This window comes from Astyanax mexicanus, chromosome 14 (genome assembly GCF_023375975.1).
Source record: "Astyanax mexicanus isolate ESR-SI-001 chromosome 14, AstMex3_surface, whole genome shotgun sequence".
NCBI classification, from domain to species: Eukaryota; Metazoa; Chordata; class Actinopteri; order Characiformes; family Acestrorhamphidae; genus Astyanax; species Astyanax mexicanus.
In genome coordinates this window covers 217501-239962 of record NC_064421.1, presented here as the reverse complement: position 1 = coordinate 239962, position 22462 = coordinate 217501, and the positions used below count along the sequence as shown (strand labels likewise).

At 42.0% G+C, this 22462-nt stretch overlaps 1 protein-coding gene across 5 annotated transcripts in view; it reads left to right on the top strand.

Annotated features, from left to right (window-relative positions):
- Positions 1-22462, top strand: part of kif26ba (kinesin family member 26Ba) — a 94982-nt gene that overhangs the window by 43097 nt on the left and 29423 nt on the right. For all 5 annotated transcript variants that reach the window (XM_049463477.1, XM_049463476.1, XM_049463475.1 and 2 more), the window contains exons 4-7: positions 1207-1376; positions 9005-9188; positions 19781-19990; positions 21415-21508. In XM_049463477.1, the coding sequence (XP_049319434.1) occupies positions 1207-1376; positions 9005-9188; positions 19781-19990; positions 21415-21508 (658 nt within the window). The remainder of the gene's footprint in view (positions 1-1206; positions 1377-9004; positions 9189-19780; positions 19991-21414; positions 21509-22462) is intronic.

The window sequence follows — 22462 nt, the reverse complement described above, 5'->3', positions numbered from 1 at the left end:
TGCATTTAATTAGGATGTTTTAACTCACCTGCTGAGATTTGGTTTAGCCCGGGGCGGGGCTTCCAGTATTTAAAGGGGCAGTAAGTTAGAGTGGGGGAGCTTTTTTTTTTTTTTCTCGTTGTGTAACTGAGTGCTGAAGAGTTAGTAAGCTCAGTGAAGTGCTGTCCTGAAGCCTAGGCACAGTATTTATTCGTAGGGCTGCTGTTCAATGCTAAGTTGCATTATAGTCCTTTAATTTGCATTGTATTTTTTAATTCTTATTTTTCTTTTTTTTCTTTAATTACACTTTTTTTGAATAAATTCTGCACTTTGAACTTACCTGGAGGTATCCTTTGATCTTGGTGTGGTGGATTCCGATCTCCTTCCTTGGCGCTTTCCACACGTAAATCCTTAAGTTCCCCTGGTTTCACACACCTTCCAGTGGAGAACTTCTACAGTGATGCTAACTGTATTGATGAACTAAATTAATCTCTGTGTTTAATAACAGATGGGTGTGTTTGTGCTGGTTAGTGTTTGTAGATGCTGTGGTTTTATAGGATATATGGATTATGATTATAGTTTACTCCAGTCTGTAGTTTAATACCTTTACAACACCAGAATGCAACATCAGGTGCTAATGCTAATGTTAGCTAGGCTAACAGACTGCTGGTGTTAATCTGTTTACCTCTCGGACGCTGAATTTATAAATATTACATTAAGCCGTTCTGCTGTTCGCCGTTTCTAAAGTGAAAAATCTCCAGATAATTTATATTTTTCTGTAGATAATCAGCTAAAGTTACTCAGTTAGCCTCAGACTGAAGCTGCTGGGGGTTCAGGGTAAACTGTGGAGCTGGAATCCGGATCAGTGATGAGTTTGATGCGTTTTGTGTTTAATGTTACGGCGGGTTTATTGTTCAACTCAAGCTGTGGACTGGAATATGGATCAGTAAGTGGATCGGCCGCGTTCACCTGATATCAGATACGTTACATCACGTCAATATCACCCCGATACTGATACTGTATCGGATCGATCCCATCTCTAGTAATCGATTCTCTAAATATTGAAAAACAGCTGTTTTACTCTTTAATGATTTTTAATTAACAAATAATAATAATAATAATAATTTGTTATTTATGCTAAACGATGTTTGTGTGTATCATTAGAACGTTGGTTCTCCTCCTGGTTCTAGATACTGTGCTCTGACTGTGCGGTTTCTCTGTGTACAGGGTTCTCCGATGGTTCCAGAGGGGAACCGGGAGGGTCTGACCGAATCGGCGCTGAACCGCTTTAACACAGAGCGTCCGGCGGCACACACAAGCCCCGCCCCCGCCCCACCGGCCCCGCCCACCACAGCGCCCTCTACTGGAACCTCTGCTGCAGCTTCCTTCTTCGCCAGGTGAGAAACTGGTTCTGATTCATCTGTTCTCATATCAGTCTTTTTGCCACTTACTGGCCGGTTATTGGTCAGAATGGTCAGATATGACGCTTACTGGTCAGTTATTGGTCAGTTATGACCCTTATTGGTCAGTTATGATCCTTATTGGTCAGTTATTGGTCAGTTATGACCCTTATTGGTCAGTTATGATCCTTATTGGTCAGTTATTGGTCACCCTGCTCACTCTCCATCTGGACCGTGTGTATTGATGATGTATAGTGATGACCCACAGTCACTGGATTAATAACTATAAATAATAATAAATAATAATTAAACACAGCCATTGTGTGATATCTGTTTATTAGTAGAAATGAATGTTACTGTATTTATTACCCATAACATCAGATCTATAATCAGATCTATAATCAGATCTTTGTAAATCTGCAGTGGGAGGGGCTCTGACCTCTGTGAAGGTGACAGTGTGAGTAGAGGAGAAACACCTGGATGATGAAGTAATTGGGATGAGTGTGTGTGTGTGTGTGTGTGTGTGTGCTGGGAGTCTCATTAATCACAGTTTTATTTATAACTGCAGCAGCTGATCACTCCATCCTGCTCTCTCTCTCTCTGTTTTTTTATCACATACTATATACTAGTTTATAAACCAATATAAACCAGTATAAACTAGTATACACTGGTTTATATGACTTTATACTGGTTTATACTGGCTTATACTGGTCCAGTCCAGTCCAAAGACAGTTTAGAGGAGAAAAATGAGATGGAAAATGGGCGGGGCTTTTTGTCATTGAAATATATTGGGATAGGTGGAGTTACACATCATACTGCAACCGGCCAGCAGAGGCAGTAGAAATAGACGGTTGGTGGGGTGGAAAATAGCAATGAACATCATGGCGCATCTCATGCAGAGCCCATTAACCTACACTATATATAAATCAGCCATATGAGCAGGCTGTGCATATATATATATATATATATATATATATATATATATATATATATATATACAGTATATATATATATATATATATATATATATATATATATATATAACATATACATATATATATAACACTGTAAAGATCTGCATACGGTCCGGATCAGTGTGATTTAATACCAGATCATACAGAACATTCACTGCTTCCTCAGAACCACCAGAACCAGGAGAACCCAACACATTATCCCTGATACAGGACTTACGATTCAACACATCACAATATATCACAATATATCACAACATACTGTACAATATTAGAAAATAAAATTCTTCTAGTATAAAATAAAATACAACACTGTTATCTAGTGGGCGGGGCTTAAACACTACATTAAATTAACCACTTCTGACACCAATACTTATACGATATTTCTCTCTGCATTACATTCTGCAGTTAACATCTGTAAAAGTGTTGTGATTCTCTGATATATGGATATCTTCCTTCACCCCTGTGCTGTAAAGGATCTCACACTGCAGGATTATTAATAAGGAGATACAAGGTTTCTACTATACAGTTATATTAACAGAGAGAGAGAGAGTTCAGTGTGAGGCTCGCTCACCCATTTACTAAACCCTGGGAGCACAACACACTATTAACTTTACATTCAGTTACTGTGTGTGTGTAGTGTGTAGTGTGTAGTGTGTAGTGTGTGTGTGTGTGTGTGTAGTGTGTGTAGTGTGTGTGTGTAGTGTGTTTCTGTGTGTGTGTGTGTAGTGTGTGTAGTGTGTGTAGTGTGTGTGTGTGTGTGTAGTGTGTTTCTGTGTGTGTGTGTGTGTGTAGTGTGTGTAGTGTGTGTGTGTGTGTGTGTGTGTGTAGTGTGTTTCTGTGTGTGTGTGTGTGTGTGTGTGTGTGTGTAGTGTGTTTCTGTGTGTGTGTGTGATTGATGGTGTTCCGGCTCTCCCGGAGTGAACACACTCCGCCGCGCTGCTGCAGCTCCGAGAGGAACCGGCCGTAAATCTGAGGCTTTATTGGAAATGTGTGTGTGTAAGAGTGTGTGTTTGTGTGTGTGTAAATGTGTGTGTGTGTGAACTGCAGCTTGATAGGTAATGAGTCTTCATGTGAAAGATTACACACACACACACACAGCTGTTTCTCATTTCTCAGCACAGGAGTGTTTTATGGGTCAGAGGTCGTGACCCCGGTGTCCAGACGGGTTCTGTCCCAATCTGAATCACTTCATCAACCCAGCACAACTTCCTCCCTGCTGACGTCTGCACTCACCATAGCAACACCATAGCAACCACCTAGCAACACCATAGAAACCACTTAGCAGCTATTTACCAACACCCTATCAAGCAACTGGGACTCTACAGCAGCCACATATTAATGCCATAGCAACCACCTATCAACCAAATACCAACACAAAAGCAACCACCTAGCAACAACTATTTACCTATTCACCTATTAACACCATAGCAGCCATCTAGCAACCACCTGGGATACCAAGTCAATCATCTAGCAACCCCTTAGCAACCTCCGAGCAACCAGTTACCAACACCACTTTGCAATCACCTAGGATACTATGGCAAAAACCATGCCATGCAACATGCATAACAATGCTATAGCAACCACCCAGCAACTTCTTACAACTTTGGCATAGCAACCACCAGGGGTGCCACAGCAACCACCATGCAACCCCTTACTACAAGCTGCTAAAAGTGAGCCCTGAGTCCCGCATCTGTTAGCAGGCCGGCTAAGTTAGCACTGGCACCGCTGGACGGGGGTATCCAGGGCATCGTCTGAACTGCACTGACCCGGTGTGAGTCAGGGGTTAGACAGCGCCCCCTACAGGCCTGGCTGACTTTCAGCAGCAGTCTGTCTCTCTCACTCTGCTGTGTCACTCTGCTGTCTCACTCTCTCCACATTATAACTTCATGCCCTCGTGCGAGGCAGAGTGATGCCAGTCTGTGCCACTCGGCTCTCAGTCAGCTTTTCAGAAAGAGATTCGGGTTTTTCACACCAGCACTGGTTATTCTGGTTAAATCAGACTCTGATTGGCCATATTGTGCACCCTGTGCAAGGTGCGTTGCTATCTTACACCCCACTAACAGTCTATTCCCACTCCTTCCTCCTGTCTGGTTTAAACAGCAGCAGATCTTCTGAATATATCTACACTGATGGGCGTGGTGTTCTGGAAATGAGGTGTGTTCAGGTACATTTCTGGAGTTTTATCTTGTTTATCTTGGTAACAGAAAACACAGGAGCTCCACTGACTGAATACAACCTAGACAGAAGCCAACAGTCAGACGTTCATCGCTATCTCGGTAACACAGGCGCCGTGCCGAGCCGAGCGTACACCCCCACTTATTACACACACATGAACACACAGCAGCACAAACCCAACTTTTACATCAACAATAAACAGAATAGTAAATAAAATAACATTGCTGTTCCCGTAAATGAGCTGCTGGAGCTCCTTCACAGCGTCAACCAGCAGCTCAGTTTCCTCTGCTGAGAAGAGTTTGTTGAACACGTCCAGGTAGCTGCACCGTTACAATAGCAGTCCACCAAAGTCAGAGCTCACCTGATCTACTCTTAAAGAGAATGATGAGCAAACAGATGACCCTCTAATTAGTTTATTTCACGTTACGCCCAAAATTATTATTAACACCCATCATTAATTAAGAGAATTAGTACATGACTTTTGCTCTGTGTTTCGAGCTGCACAAGGTGTGTTTTTTGACACGCCCTTAAATTCAGCATCACAAAGCACAATTACCTAAAGCACTATAGTTCACTAAAAGAGGGCCCTTGGTGCGGATCGTTTCTGTAAGTGTGAAATCACTAATCCCTCTGTTTTCACACTGTTTATTGGGTGGCGACAGTCTGACTCTATAAATAAAGTCCTGTAACTTGTCTCTGGGAGGATCCTGACTCTCTACAGCGTCTCGTCTTTCTAATAAGAAGCTCCTCTATGGTGATGAAGGACGAGGATGAGGAGAAGCTGATCTCTGCTGCAGGAGGTCATGCAGTCAGACAGACAGACACTGAGACAGACAGACAGTTAGTCAGACGGGAGATGGGCTCCTGCTCTGTACTGATGTAACGGTGAGAGACAGGGAGAACGCCCAGAGCTGCAGTAATGCAGATAATCAGCACACTCATCATCATCTTCATCTCCTTCATCTTCTTTATCTACTGATGAGGACAGTGAGGGCAGGAGGAAATAGTGCAGCTTGACTTAGAGTGTGTCAGTGTGTCTTTGCTATCATAATGACGGGAAAAGTACATCTTGCTCAGCTCGAAACCCACAAAAGTCATGTACTAATTCTCTAATTCATTAATCGTGGGTGTGGTTAATCATGTTTTGGGCGTAACGTGAAATAAATAAATAAAATTCTCTTTAAGAGTAGATCAGGTGAGCTCTGACTTTGGTGGATTGCTATTGTAACGGTGCAGCTACCTGGACGTGTTCAACAAACTCTTCTCAGCAGAGGAAACTGAGCTGCTGGTTGACGCTGTGAAGGAGCTCCAGCAGCTCATTTACGGGAACAGCAATGTTATTTTATTTACTATTCTGTTTATTGTTGATGTAAAAGTTGGGTTTGTGCTGCTGTGTGTTCATGTGTGTGTAATAAGTGGGGGTGTACGCTCGGCTCGGCACGGCGCCTGTGTTACCGAGATAGCGATGAACGTCTGACTGTTGGCGTCTGTCTAGGTTGTATTCAGTCAGTGGAGCTCCTGTGTTTTCTGTTACCAAGATAAACAAGATAAAACTCCAGAAATGTACCTGAATACACCTCATTTCCAGAACACCACGCCCATCAGTGTAGATATATTCAGAAGCTCTGCTGCTGTTTAAACCAGGCAGGAGGAAGGAGTGAATAATAGATCTGTTAGAGGGATGTAAGATAGTGATGAGCATCACAACGCACCGTGTGTACAGTGTAAGATAGGGAAAATTATGGTAATACAAAAGATTCTCTAAATGATGCCAGAAAAGAATCACTTTTGGTTCTATAAAGAAATATATTTGTCGTAGAGATTAGAGGCAGGACTGGCCGTCCAGAACAGTCAGTGCACATTTTGAGGAAGTTCTTTATCTGAACTCTGGTCGTCTGAAACTCTGAAAGTCTCAGTACTGATAAAGTTGTGTAGAAGTCGGGTTTGGCTGGATCCGGTCATTAGCGGTTTAGCGCTAACTGATCCAGCCTCGCTGCATCTGAAGCTGCTCCGCCGTAAAGCTGCAGCATATGGGGACGAGCTCGCTAATTACACACTGTGCGGGGGCGGGCAGTGTGTTGGTGTGTGTATGCGCGTTTGGTGTAAGTGTGTGTGTGTGCGCAGTGTGAAACTGTAGCTAGCCTACGCAGATGCTAATTAGGATGCACATCAGAAACTCGTCCAACACACCTTCCCCAAATTAGCATATATGCAAATTGAGTGGTGTGTGTGTGGGCTGAACAGTTTAGTTCAGTTTATTTATCTTCTAAACTTTTACTCCCACTGTGCTGTTAGCCTAGCGCTGTGTGTGTGTGTGTGTGTGTGTGTGTGTGTGTGTGTGTGTGTGTGTGTGTGTGTGAGTGTGTGAGTGTGTGTGTGTGAGTGTGTGTGAGTGTGTGTGAGTGTGTGTGTAGGGTGTGTGTAGGGTGTGTGTAGGGTGTGTGTAGGGTGTGTGTAGGGTGTGTGTAGGGTGTGTGTGTGTGTGTGTGTGTGTGTGTGTGTGTGTGTCAGTTTCAAGATTATATTAGTTTTGAAATTGTTCTTTCATTTTATTTTTCACTTTTTCTCTAATTCAGTTGGTTTTAATACGTTTTTATAGCGGGTTTTCTAGTATTTATTCGTTTTTATTTTTTTAATAATGCTTAGTTTTAGTTAGTTTTTATTAATTCATTCTACACTGTAAGTTAGCATAACTTAAAACATCAAGTTTTAATTACAACTAAAGGGGAAGTTGATTTATTTGTAAGGTAGCCCAGGGGGGGAATCACTACACACTGATGGTGAGTGTTAGTCAGAAACTGTTGGACACGCCCAGTATGCAAATAGATTGTGACAGAAGCCAATAGAAAAGAAGCTGTTAATGACAAAAACAGAATAAACTCAGTTATTATAAGTTGATTCAACTCAAAGATCTCAGTTTGAATAGTACAGTATATATAGTTGAGTATTGATTAGAAATATCCAATTTTATGTAAAACAGACTTAAATCATTTGAGTTCAAACAACGTATGAGTTTACAGTGCAGTATTAGTTTTAGTTTTTTTATACTTTGGGTTATTTGTGAGGTGCAGAGTTAAAAAAAAAGTATTCTGTTATAAAACTCAATCAAAATATATATATATATATTCAGTTACTGTGAAACAACCAACTGTCCACAACATCTGTAACAGTCCACAACTTAGCTAACTTAGTGCTAAATATATGTAATACTGCTGCTTAAAACAGCCAATAAAAAACACAGAAACATCAAACAGACATCCAATCAGAGAGCTTAATCTGAGAGAAACATAAAGAACCTCAGAAACCCAATAAAATCTACAGGTTTCACTAATTTACACCAGAATTATCCAATTCCAGCACTGGATACAGATACAGCTTTTTACCATATCAGTGCAGAACTAACTCTATACTGTACCTCACACATATATAACATAGAACATAAACACAGCTGTCTAAAATACATTAATGTTAGAGTGTTCATCAGTTCATCCTCCCGCTTGCAGTGTTCTGGTGTATGAGCTGCTCTTATGCTGCTTCTCTAACAGACGTATATCTGAGTTTATTCCTCATACTGAATCTCCTGTTTCACTACAGAACTTCATGCTTTTATCTCCCTCTCGCTCATGCACAGTTCTGCAGCTTCCTCAGTGATTTCTGTAGAGCTGCAGCTAATGATTATTTTAGTAGTCGACTAATCTGATGATTATTTTCTCGATTAGTCGATTAGTCAGCGATTATTCCTGACACGTCCTCCATCTCTAAAAAAGATAGAAACATCTAAATGCCGAGATTCAAAAGGTATTTAAATGTCTGGATGTTTGATATTAATTTGACTATAAACTGTGTGAGTGAGTAATTTACCCATCATCCATTGCGGTTCTGTCTCCAGCACTGTGTGTAGTGTGGTACTGTTACACATTAACGATTAGTCGACAATGAAATTTGTAGTTGACAAATTTAAATAATCTACATTGTCGATTATATCGGCTAATTGTTGCAGCCCTCGTTATTTTGCGTTTTTGTAACAGGAAGTGACGTCACGGACCGTGAGGTGCTGTGCGTTGCCGCCCGCTGTTAAACTGCTGGAGTTGAAACAGTGCTTATAAATAAAATACAAACATGAAAACGAAGGTTATTCTATTTATAATTTCAGCTCGTTTTAGTTCGTTTTTTAGTTAGTTAGTTAGTTAGTTACTGTTTTTTAATATAATTTCTGTTTCTATTAGTTTCTGTAAACTTTCAGTTTCCAATATTTCGTTCACTTCCTTTATTGATAAAAACCCTGGTCAGTAATGAATGTTTCTCTGGTTTCTCACCTAAATGATCAGAGGGGAGGGGCTAAAACCCACTGAGTAAGTGTGTAACCATAGGGGCGTGGCTACAGGTGATTTAAATGATCTGCTGTGTTGATGTTAATGTTTTGCTGGGTGTTAATATCTGCAGTATAGAACTTTATTTGTTCTGTGTTTTTCTCAGAGCTGCTCAGAAACTGAATCTCTCCTCTAAGAAGAAGAAACAGCGTCCGGCGCCCCCTGCAGTCTGTGATCCTCCACTCTACCCCACCAACTTCAGTGGGATCTTACAGGTGTCCCCGCCCCCGGCCCCGCCCTGCCTGCTCCGGGCAATCAGCAAGGTCCGAGATAACCCCGGCCTGGGCAAGGTGAGCTCTTACCTCACATCCTGCTGATACACCTGTTTATAGTGAATCACTGTGGTTCTCTGGAGTCTCAAAGCTTTAGAAATGATTTTATAACCTTTTCCAGGCTGATAGATGATCAATAACTTTTTGTTGTTGAGTTTCCTCAGATGGGGTTTAATAATAATAATGTGCTGCTTTTATCTGAGATCTTTTATCTGCTTCATGTTGTCAGACAGGTTCTATTTAAGTGATTTATTGAGTCTACAGGTCTGTGATCAGTAATCAGGCCTGGTTGTGGGTAGTAGTGAAATTAAACTCAGCTTTACAAAAAGTGATTAATCACAGTTAATTCATGGGGGGAAACACTTTTTCACACAGAGCTAGATTAGTTTGGATTTATATATATATATATTTTTTTTTTTTACACACTGCAGTTATACACTGTTTCTATTTCTTCTACACTGATCCACAGAGGTGTTCACACAGATACAGAAAATAAACTGGTTTATTTGTATTAAAACATTCTGGCCAATCAGGCATCTGCAGGTTTCAAGTGGGCAGTGTGTGTGTGTATAGTGTGTGTGTGTGTGTGTGTGTTTTGGCTCAGAGCAGCTGAGGCTGAAGAGGCTCATCTGTGTTTGGACTCGGCCAGTGCCAGCTCTCTCTCACACACACACACACACACACACACACACACACACACACTCTCTGCCAGATAAGCACTCAGGCTGTCTGAATTCAGTTCAATTATGTTCATTATCCCGACCAAGATAAACACAGTCTATCTGTTTCCAATAAAGTGGCCGCAGTGAGTGTGAGTATGTGGGGGGGGGGGGGGGGGTTATTGGGTGTAAATATTCTAATAAAGGGTAAATTTGGAGTGTTGGTAATGAAATGAGAGTCTGGGAGAGATTAGATTCTGTTTGGATTTGGTTTATAATATTAATGTTTAATCCAGAATATCAGAGTTATAATGAGCTCTGAATCCAACAGATCTATTTTCACTCCTATCTTCCTCCTGTCTGGTTTAAACAGCAGCAGATCGTCTGAATATATCTACACTGATGGGCGTGGTGTTCTGGAAATGAGGTGTTTTCAGGTACATTTCTGGAGTTTTGCTTGTTTATCTTGGTAACAGAAAACACAGGAGCTCCACTGACTGAATACAACCTAGACAGACGCCAACAGTCAGACGTTCATCGCTATCTCGGTAACACTTATTACACACACATGAACACACAGCAGCACAAACCCAACTTTTACATCAACAATAAACAGAATAGTAAATAAAATAACATTGCTGTTCCCGTAAATGAGCTGCTGGAGCTCCTTCACAGCGTCAACCAGCAGCTCAGTTTCCTCTGCTGAGAAGAGTTTGTTGAACACGTCCAGGTAGCTGCACCGTTACAATAGCAATCCACCAAAGACAGAGCTCACCTGATCTACTCTTAGGGAATGATGGGCAAACAGATGATGCTCTGATTGGTTTATTTATTTCACGTTACGCCCAAAACATGATTAACCACACCCACGATTAATGATTAAGAGAATTAATACATGACTTTTGTGGGTTTCGAGTCGTGCAAGGTGTACTTTTCCCATCGTTACGATAGCAAAGACACATTACAGATCACTTAAATAGGGCTCTCTGTGTTTTATCCTGTGATCATTAAGTGTTCTCTTCGTTATTTTAAGTAGTGTATATTTATAATAGAGATGTGAGGGTAAATATAGTTTTATGGTTTAGTGTGAAGGTTCTGCATTAATTGGGGTTTCTGATAGTTCTGTTACTTTTGGGTTGTTTTAATCCTAATTAAGAGCGTTTTCAGGTTTTACACTATCGTTTTCTAATTTGTTGCAGATAATGAGGTGGTGTGTACGAGGCCGAGCCCTGTGTGTGTGTGTGTGTAGTGTGTGTGCGGTGCTGGTGGCGGTGGCGGAGGCTTGTTAGCCGTGTATAATCAAGCTGCGGCGGTGCTGGATGGTAATAGTGATATTTGTATTGGTGAAATGTAGCACTGATCCAGAGTCTGCAGACTGATCTCTTATGACCAATCAGACACTCGGATATCCCTAATGAACTACTGTTACTAATAAAGAGCTGCTCTGTAACACTGTAACTCTTCAGAGTAACAATGTTTCAATTACTGAAACTCTGTATCTTCAGTTTCACCATATAATCTTTAACTGTGACACTGTATCACTTCAGAGTAACAGTGTAACTCTTCAGAGTAACAGTGTATCTCTTCAGAGTAACAGTGTATCTCTTCAGAGTAACAGTGTAACTCTTCAGAGTAACAGTGTAACTCTTCAGAGTAACAGTGTATCTCTTCAGAGTAACAGTTTAACTCTTCAGAGTAACAGTGTAACTCTTCAGAGTAACAGTGTAACTCTTCAGAGTAACAGTGTAACTCTTCAGAGTAACAGTGTAACTCTTCAGAGTAACAGTGTATCTCTTCAGAGTAACAGTGTATCTCTTCAGAGTAACAGTGTATCTCTTCAGAGTAACAGTGTATCTCTTCAGAGTAACAGTGTATCTCTTCAGAGTAACAGTGTATCTCTTCAGAGTAACAGTGTATCTCTTCAGAGTAACAGTGTAACTCTTCAGAGTAACAGTGTATCCGCTGTAGAAATGTAACCCTTCACTGTAACAGTGTAAGTATTCAGTAAAACAGTGTAACTTATCATTCGTGGGCGGCACTGTGATTAGAGAGATGATTAGAGGTGGTTTAGTGGTTAGCAAGTTCGCCTCTCAGCACTGGGGTCTTAGGTTCAAATCTGGGTGGAGTTTCCATGTTTCTCCTTGTGTCTGATTGGGTTTCCTCCCACAGTCTAAAAACATGTGTGTGGGGGTAAATGTATGTATGACTGTGCCCAGATATGGATTGGATGCCGTCCTCCAGGTGGATGGTTGTTTCTGGTTGAGAGTACGCTGTCTGCTATTGGCTGGGTGTAACTATTCAGTAAACAGTGTAACACATCATTATAACAGCGTCACTCAACTGTAACATTGTAATTCATCAGTTATAATCATGTGACTATTAACTGTAACAGTGTAACTGTGTAGTAAACAGTGTAACTCATGGTTGTGTTTTTTAGTGTAATACAGTTACTGATTGGTCTGTATTGTTCTGCAGTGTCACTCTGTTGTAGAAAGTGAACGGTGGGGATTTTGAGGGTAAACGCTGCAGATAAACACCGTCTAACTGAACATCTTCCCTCAGAGTGATCTGATCTCATCAACATCAGACTGATATCTGTCCATCTTCTCCTCCATCTCCTCTTCCTCCTCCTCCTCCATCTCCTATGTCGTCTGGAGTAGATGGATGAGTTGTAGTCGGGCTGTCGGATATCTAACCAGCTAATTAATCAGTAATACCCTAGCCCTATCAGGACAGGATTATTTTCAGGATTTATTTGATTTTATTCTCGTCCAGAACGATCATGTAGGTGTTTTTCTCAGACGTCCTCTGAGAAAATTACAGGCTGAATTATCTACTGTTTTTCTCTGAACTCCGTGCTCCTCCGGTAATTTTAGTCCCGTCCGGACGCACATCTCTGAGATTCGTCTCCTCGCCTTTAATAAAATAGATATTTGTCCACTGCTGTGCACCGTAATTACACTTTGGGCGCGCCACGGTTTCCACGGAGATCCACGTTAAAAACACAACAGCGAGTGGAAATGGAGGAGCTACTGAACGCCGTGACGAGATCATGTGACCGAAAAACCTAAAACCTAAAAACTCATTGATCCTCCTGTTTTTTCAATTGCAGAACAAACTAATCCCATCCGGATAGAGCTAAAAGCTGTATTTAGATGTTTAGACTGTTTTTTTTTGCTTTTGGTTTATTTGGAGCATTTTCCCCTTGGTTTGGTTTGGTTTGGTTTGTTTTCACACAGGCACAAATGAGCCCCAACAAACCATGCAAGCTCAATGTCTCCTCTGATTGGTCAGAGTTCTCTGGTGCTGGAGAAAAAAACGTGAATACAGCTAGAAGGTTCTGTGTTCCAGAACAGTACATATATTTGTGCAGTGTATTTGTGCATATTTGTATTTGCACTTTCAAATATAGTGTTTTCAATAAGTAGTTTTGCGTCCACACAATTTTTTATGCGTAAATGTAGCAGCGTGAAGATGAGCGGTGAGCAATATAAATAATATGTTTAGTTTAAAACAGTATAGCATGGAGCACCAGAGATTAGCATTAGTTAATATCTGTATTAATTATTATCTGGGTAATAAATCAGGTTTAACTGCACCTGAACAGCCGTTAAGCTCAAACCTGAGGAGTATATTTGATAGTCAGTTCAGATTATATTCAGGCTGTTTTAGTCCGATCTCAAGTGTGTTGATCTCAGCGGTAAATAGAGTAAACAGAGCTGAGCTCCGGTACTGTAATTAGATAGAAATGTAATTGGTTTTGTAATTAAATACAATAATGCACTGCACTTTTACTTTTTGGGACATTCATTTTAAATCACTGGTCGGCTGCACTGTAAACTCAGTGAAGGCGGGCTGAGACACTGAGCTTCGTCTCTACTGAACAGTCTTGTTGTAAATTTGACAGCATGCTGGATATTTTTGGCTAGTACATATAGTGGTTCTCTCTCAGGTCCTCTTCTCGAGGCTTAATCCGTGTCCAGTTCCTCCCAGTTCCCAGCAGGTTTGACTGGGAGATGAGTGTATGATGATGATCCAGGGCTGTAAAATGTTAAGCTGCTGCTACGACTGTGTTCTGTGTTTATGGAGCTGCTGGTTTTAATACACTCTGGATACACACACACACACACACACACACACACACCATCTCCATGTTTGTGTGTGTGTGTGTGAGTGGGGGGGGGGGGTGTTTGGAGTGTGTTGGAGGGTCTATATAATATAATGAGTCTCTGTGGATTTTTTCTTTGTCTCTCCAGAGGAAAACTGGACGCCAATTTTAGTGTCCAGTTACTTTATTATAGTGTAAGATCTCTCTCACACACACACACACACACACACACACACACACTCTCACACACACTCTCACACACACTCAACGTACACTCACACTATAGCTATGGCTTACAGTTACGGTGATTACAGTGCTGGTGATTCTGTATCTACTGTAACTGTAGATTAATTACAGAGCAGTACGGGTACAACAGATTACAGTGCTGGTGATTCTGTATCTACTGTAACTGTAGATTAATTACAGAGCAGTACGGGTACAACAGATTACAGTGCTGGTGATTCTGTATCTACTGTAACTGTAGATTAATTACAGAGCAGTATGGGTACAACAGATTACGGTGCTGGTGATTCTGTATCTACTGTAACTGTAGATTAATTACAGAGCAGTACGAGTACAACAGATTACAGTGCTGGTGATTCTGTATCTACTGTAACTGTTGATTAATTACAGAGCAGTATGGGTACAACAGATTACAGTGCTGGTGATTCTGTATCTGCTGTAACTGTAGATTAATTACAGAGCAGTATGGGTACAACAGATTACAGTGCTGGTGATTCTGTATCTACTGTAACTGTAGATTAATTACAGAGCAGTACGGGTACAACAGATTACGGTGCTGGTGATTCTGTATCTACTGTAACTGTAGATTAATTACAGAGCAGTACGGGTACAACAGATTACGGTGCTGGTGATTCTGTATCTACTGTAACTGTAGATTAATTACAGAGCAGTACGGGTACAACAGATTACGGTGCTGGTGATTCTGTATCTGCTGTAACTGTAGATTAATTACAGAGCAGTATGGGTACAACAGATTACGGTGCTGGTGATTCTGTATCTACTGTAACTGTAGATTAATTACAGAGCAGTATGGGTACAGCAGATTACAGTGCTGGTGATTCTGTATCTACTGTAACTGTAGATTAATTACAGAGCAGTACGGGTACAACAGATTACAGTGCTGGTGATTCTGTATCTACTGTAACTGTAGATTAATTACAGAGCAGTACGGGTACAAGAGACTCCGCCCACGTAAGTGAGTAATGATGACAGGATGTAGTAAAGTAGTTTATTCTTTTAGTAACTAAACTGCAGTGTGAAACTAAAACTAACTGGATTAAATACAGAACAGAATACAGTTAGTTTAGTTAAGATTTTCAGGTGTGAATACACTCTAAATCAGAACTGTGTGTGTGTTCGTCAGAGTGTGTGTGTGTGTGTGTGATTAATCACTCTGTCTCTCAGTTGGAGCTCAGGGGTCTCAGTGGGAGAGAGAGAGACACCCCGGCTCCACCTCGACCTAGCGGGGGGGTAATGAGCTCCACACACACACACACACACACACACACACACACACACACACACACACACACACACACACACACACACACACACACACACACACACACACTCTCTGTCTCACACACACACTCGCAGTAGACAACAGTATGATTGTGTGGAAGTGAAAAGTGAAGCACAGTAATTACTTTAATCCTTTAATTACATAATTACATCCTTAATTACACTAATTACATAATCAATTACACCCCAACTCTGACTCCGCCCAGTGTGTGTGAGGTGTAATATAGAGCACATTGTAATGCTGTAATAATATAATGTGTATCATACCATGTTATATTGTATCATGTAGCATAGCATTATTATATATATTATATTAAATATATCCCATGAGCTATAGTATTATTATGGTATAGTATGGTATTGTTGAATAGTATGGTATTGTATTGTATGGTACTGTATGGTATAGTATGGTATTGTATACCGGTACAGTACTGTATTGTATGGTGTGGTATGATACAGTATGGTATTGTTTGGTATTGCATAGTATGGTATGTTAAAGTATGGTATGGTATAGTACAGTATTATATACTGGTATGGTATGGTATGGAACTGTGTGGTATAGTACGGTTTTTGTAGTACAGTATTATATACTCCACTATAGACCTACATTCAAGAATTGTTGATTTACATAAAGAGTTACTTTTGTAGAGTTACAAAAGTATCTCTAAAAGCTTTGATGTTCATGAGTCCACGGTAAGACAGACACTCTACAAATGGAGAAAGTTCAGCACTGTTGCTGCTACTCTCTCTAGGTGTGGTAAAGTCCTGTAAAGGTGACTGTAAGAGCACAGCACATGCAGAATGATCAATGAGGTGAGGAAGAATCCTAGAGTCTCAGCTGAAGACCAAACACAGACATCTCTGGGACATGCTGAAATTTTGTTGACAAATCAATAAATACAATAAGGAAAACATTAAAACAAGAATGGAGTTGATGGGAGGACACCACGGAGGAAGACACTGCTGTCCAAAAAAACATTTTTGCTGCACGTTTAACGTTTAAAAAAAGCACCTGGATGTTCCACAGCAGTACTGTATAAATATACTGTGGACAGATGAAACCAAAATTGAGTTGTTTGGAAGGAAAACACACAACACCATCATCAAAACCTCATCCCAACTGTGAAACATGGTGGAGGGAGCATCACGGTTTAGGGCTGCTTTGCTTTGCTGTCTCAGGGTCTGGACGGATTTTGCCGTCATCAACAGAAAAATGAATTCCCAAGTTTACGAGGTTTACATTTTACAGGAAAATGTAAACTTAAAACCATCTGTCCTCCAACTGAAGCTCAACAGAGGACGGATGATGCAACAGAACAACGACCCAAAACATAGAAATAAATCAACAACCGAACGACTTCAACAGAAGAAAATAAATAAATACTCCTTCTGGAGAGTCCTGACCTCCTGAACCCAACTGAGATGCTGCAGCATCATGACCTCAAGAGAGAGATTCACTCCAGATATCCCATAATATTATAGCTGAACTGAAACAGTTTAGTGAAGAGGAATGATCCAGAATTCCTCCTGACCGTTCTGCAGCTCTGATCTGCAGCTACAGGAAACCATTGGTTGAGGTTTTTGCTGATAAAGGAGGATCAACCAGTTATTAAATACAAAGATTCACAAACTTTTATTTACTCTCACTGTGAATATTAACATGCTGTGTTCAATAAAACCATGCAAATATATATAATGTTTTGTGTGGTTTTAGTTTAATCAGACTGTGTTTGTCTATTGTTGTGATTTAGATGAAGATCAGAACACATTTAATCACCAATTTATGCAGAAATACAAGTATAATCCCAGAGATCACATACTCTTTCCTGCAGCTGTAGAGTACTGTGGTGTGATTTAATGCTGATATTCAGGTGTTTGTGATCTGAGGTTTTAATGATATGCTCCCTCAGTACTCTGGTGTGTGTGTGTTTGTGTTTGTGTGTATAGTGTGTGTGTGTGTATAGTGTGTGTGTGTTTGTGTTTGTGTGTATAGTGTGTGTGTGTGTATAGTGTGTGTGTGTGTGTGTGTGTGTGTGTGTATAGTGTGTGTGTGTGTGTGTGTGTGTATAGTGTGTGTGTGTGTGTGTATAGTCTGTGTGTGTGTGTGTTTTGTGCTGCTGAATTATTCAGTGAATGCCGCTCTCTCAGAGTTTGGCGCTGGTCCAGGCCGCTGTTCGATCAGAAATGACGTCCAAATCAATTATTTACGCTGTATCAGAGCGCCGCCGCCGCTTCACCGACACGCTACACACTCACGACAACGCCTCATTAAATATTCATCACAACTGCAGCCGAGAGCGGAGAGCGCTGAGCCCAACGAGCCGAACATCTACCAACCAGATCCACACCCTGCACCCTGCTCTCAGCTCAGAGAGAGGAACCAGCGCCGGCTATACCAGATCAGCTCTACCACTGCTTCTCCATCAGCAGCCGGAGTCTGAGAGAGAGAGAGAGAGAGAGAGAGTACAGTAGATCATGCTGTATCTCCATCAGCAGCCGGAGTCTGAGAGAGAGAGAGAGAGTACAGTAGGTCATGCTGCTTCTCCATCAGCAGCCGGAGTCTGAGAGAGAGAGAGAGAGAGAGAGTACAGATCTGTGATTTATTTTGTAATATTTTCTGGAATTTAAGCTTTGCGTAAATATTTGGACGATTCTCCGTCATCCTGCTCTCAGAGTCTGATCTGTGAATCACCGGCAGTTAACCCGTGAGAACCAGTGGGTGTTTCCGATAAAGTGTCCAGTAAGTGTAGCTATAAGGTAGGGCTGCTCGATATATGGTTTAAGCATCATCGTGATGTGCGCATGCACAAGTAAACAGGAGGTAACCTCACGCATGGCCTCCATCCACATGGTCGGGCACGTGCTTGTAAACGTGAGCAGGTGTGTAAAGCTGTGCTCCTCAGTGCAGCACAGTTTATCAGTGCAGATATTTCCAGTTACAGCTGAATTCACACTTTTAATCCCTGAAAAACAAACGCTATTATTTACCTTTTAAAAAGACATTGAAATGCTGATTAAAGGGCAGATTACTGTTGTTTTGCTGTTTTATGGGGTTTTGAGAGCTCGGCTCTGACTCAGCTCTTGATTGGTCCGGCAGCGAGACAGCGCACGGGTGGGGGTGGGGCTGAAGATGTCATAGTGATGCCCTGCATTGTTTAATATGGCGGTATATATAGTCGAAAAATAAAAATTTTCAATGTAATTTTTTTCAATATCATGCAGCTCTAGTATACGGTAGGTGTTTCTGATAAAGTGGCCAGTGAGTGTAGCTATAAGGTAGGTGTTTCTGATAAAGTGGCCAGTGAGTGTGTACTGTACTGAGTGCTGGGTGTCAGTAGTCTGTTGTTGTTGTTTTGTTGCAGATGTTCTTCTATTCCTCACATTCAGGAGCTTCAGCTTTAATCCCAGTGTGATATTTAACATCCCACACACACACACACACACACACACACACACACTCTGTCTCTCCGTGCTGAGGCAGTAAATAGATAAGTGCGGGTGAAGATGAGTTGTGAGAGATGTCTGGGAGACGAGCAGATGAAGAGGTTCTGTTTCTTTGATCTGAGATAAAGGAGTGAATCCAGGAAAGAGCTGAACACTGAGAACTCTGGGGAATAATTACCATATCCTCAGAGGAGCATCTCCTCACCTCCTCCTCCTCCTCCTCTACATCTTCATCTTCTCCCTCTCCTCCTCCTCCTCAGCATCTCTCTGTATCTCACATCTTCATCTCCTGCTCCACTCTACCTCCTCACCTCCACCTCCCAGCCCTTACCAACATGCCTCCTTAAAAAAACCTTAAAAATAATGTCTGTGGTATTAAAACATGATATATCAGTACTGTCTGGTTTAAACAGCAGCAGAGCTTCTGAATATATCTACACTGATGGGCGTGGTGTTCTGGAAATGAGGTGTGTTCAGGTACATTTCTGGAGTTTTATCTTGTTTATCTTGGTAACAGAAAACACAGGAGCTCCACTGACTGAATACAACCTAGACAGACGCCAACAGTCAGACGTTCATCGCTATCTCGGTAACACAGGCGCTGTGCCGAGCCGAGCGTACGCCCCCACTTATTACACACACATGAACACAGCAGCACAAACCCAACTTTTACATCAACAATAAACAGAATAGTAAATAAAATAACATTGCTGTTCCCGTAAATGAGCTGCTGGAGCTCCTTCACAGCGTCAACCAGCAGCTCAGTGTATAACACACTGTGTGTGTGTGTGTGTGTGTGTGTGTGTGTGTTTGTGTGTGTGTTTGTGTGTGTGTTTGTGTGTGTGTGTGTACAGGTAAAGGTGATGTTGCGGGTGTGTCCTGTTTCTCCGGCTGATTCGGAGTCCAGCTCCTTCCTGAAGGTCGACTCTCGTAAAAAGCAGGTGACCATCATGGACCCGGCAGCCAACACCCAGCAAAGCCCCGCCCAGAAACGCCCCGCCTCCAACCAGGCCCCGCCCAAAATGTTCGCCTTTGACGCTGCCTTTTCCCATGATGCTTCACAGGTAAGCAACTCCTACAACTTCTACCTGTCCGTCAGTTTTTTTACCTGTTCTGCTACCTGTATAAAGGTGTGGTGTGTACCTGCAGGCGGAGGTGTGTGTGTGAGGTGTGTGTAAGGTGTGTGTAAAGGTGTGGTGTGTACCTGCAGGCGGAGGTGTGTGTAAGGTGTGTGTAAAGGTGGTGTGTGTACCTGCAGGTGGAGGTGTGTGTAAGGTGTGTGTAAAGGTGTGGTGTGTACCTGCAGGCGGAGGTGTGTGTAAGGGTGTGGTGTGTACCTGCAGGCGGAGGTGTGTGTAAGGTGTGTGTAAAGGTGTGGTGTGTACCTGCAGGCGGAGGTGTGTGTGAGGTGTGTGTAAGGTGTGTGTAAAGGTGTGGTGTGTACCTGCAGGCGGAGGTGTGTGTGAGGTGTGTGTAAAGGTGTGGTGTGTACCTGCAGGCGGAGGTGTGTGTAAGGTGTGTGTAAAGGTGTGGTGTGTACCTGCAGGCGGAGGTGTGTGTAAGGTGTGTGTAAAGGTGTGGTGTGTACCTGCAGGCGGAGGTGTGTGTGAGGTGTGTGTAAAGGTGTGGTGTGTACCTGCAGGTGGAGGTGTGTGTGAGGTGTGTGTAAAGGTGTGGTGTGTAAGGTGTGTGTAAAGGTGTGGTGTGTACCTGCAGGCGGAGGTGTGTGTGAGGTGTGTGTAAAGGTGTGGTGTGTACCTGCAGGCGGAGGTGTGTGTGAGGTGTGTGTAAAGGTGTGGTGTGTACCTGCAGGCGGAGGTGTGTGTAAGGTGTGTGTAAAGGTGTGGTGTGTACCTGCAGGCGGAGGTGTGTGTGAGGTGTGTGTAAGTTGTGTGTAAAGGTGTGGTGTGTACCTGCAGGCGGAGGTGTGTGTAAAGGTGGTGTGTGTAAGGTGTGTGTAAGGTGTGTGTAAAGGTGTGGTGTGTACCTGCAGGCGGAGGTGTGTGTAAAGGTGGTGTGTGTAAGGTGTGTGTAAGGTGTGTGTAAAGGTGTGGTGTGTACCTGCAGGCGGAGGTGTGTGTAAAGGTGGTGTGTGTAAGGTGTGTGTAAGGTGTGTGTAAAGGTGTGGTGTGTACCTGCAGGCGGAGGTGTGTGTGAGGTGTGTGTAAGGTGTGTGTAAAGGTGTGGTGTGTACCTGCAGGCGGAGGTGTGTGTGAGGTGTGTGTAAAGGTGTGGTGTGTACCTGCAGGCGGAGGTGTGTGTAAGGTGTGTGTAAAGGTGTGGTGTGTACCTGCAGGCGGAGGTGTGTGTAAAGGTGGTGTGTGTAAGGTGTGTGTAAGGTGTGTGTAAAGGTGTGGTGTGTACCTGCAGGCGGAGGTGTGTGTGAGGTGTGTGTAAGGTGTGTGTAAAGGTGTGGTGTGTACCTGCAGGCGGAGGTGTGTGTGAGGTGTGTGTAAGGTGTGTGTAAAGGTGTGGTGTGTACCTGCAGGCGGAGGTGTGTGCGGGCACGGTGGCGGAGGTGATTCAGTCGGTGTTGAACGGAGCTGACGGATGTGTTTTCTGCTTCGGACACTCAAAACTGGGTAAGAACTGAATCCTGATCCACAGCAGCTTCATACCTGTAATAAAACATTAATTCTATTCATTTAATCAAAAAAAACAATATATATTAAATACATATCTGTTAATAAAAAAAATACTAATCAACATGAAGCAGATAAAAGATCTCAGATAAAAGCAGCACATTATTATTATTAAACCCCCATCTGAAGAAACTCAACAACAGATAAGAAAAAAACTCAGTTATTGATCATCTATCAGTCTGGAAAAGGTTATTAAATCATTTCTAAAGCTTTGGGACTCCAGAGAACCACAGTGATTCACTATTATTCACTAACGGAGAAAAAACATGGAACACTGGTGAACCTTCCCAGGAGTGACCGGCCGACCGAACAAAATTACTCCAAAAGGGCATGAAGAACTCATCCAGGAGATCCCAAAAGAACCCAGAACAACATTTAAAGAACTGCAGGATCTCACTCACCCAAAGTGTTTACTGTATATACAGTGTGTTTGTATACAGTGTGTTTGTATACAGTGTGTTTATATACAGTGTATTTATGTACAGTGTGTTTCTATACAGTGCCACACCAGCTCTCCACGGGGGCAGGGCTTATGAGATTTTTACCTGAAGCATCGCTATTGGCTAACAGAAACACTGAACTGTTAACCACAGCCATGTGTTTCTCACCTGCAGGGTTACCAGATCCACAGATTTCACACCTACATATATTTATTACTATATTTAATGTTCTGTATTGTAGATTAATAATAAACTTATCTAAACTATGTAGAAAAAACATATAGAATTATTTACTAAATAAAAAACGTGTTAAACAAACCAGAATATATTTTATATTTTAGCTCCTCTTGTTTAGATGATCAGTTTTGAACATCTCTGCTGGATTTTCTCAGTCAGTTTTATGAGGTAGAGTCTCCTGGAATTCAGGCTTTCAGTTAACAGCTGTGCTGAACTC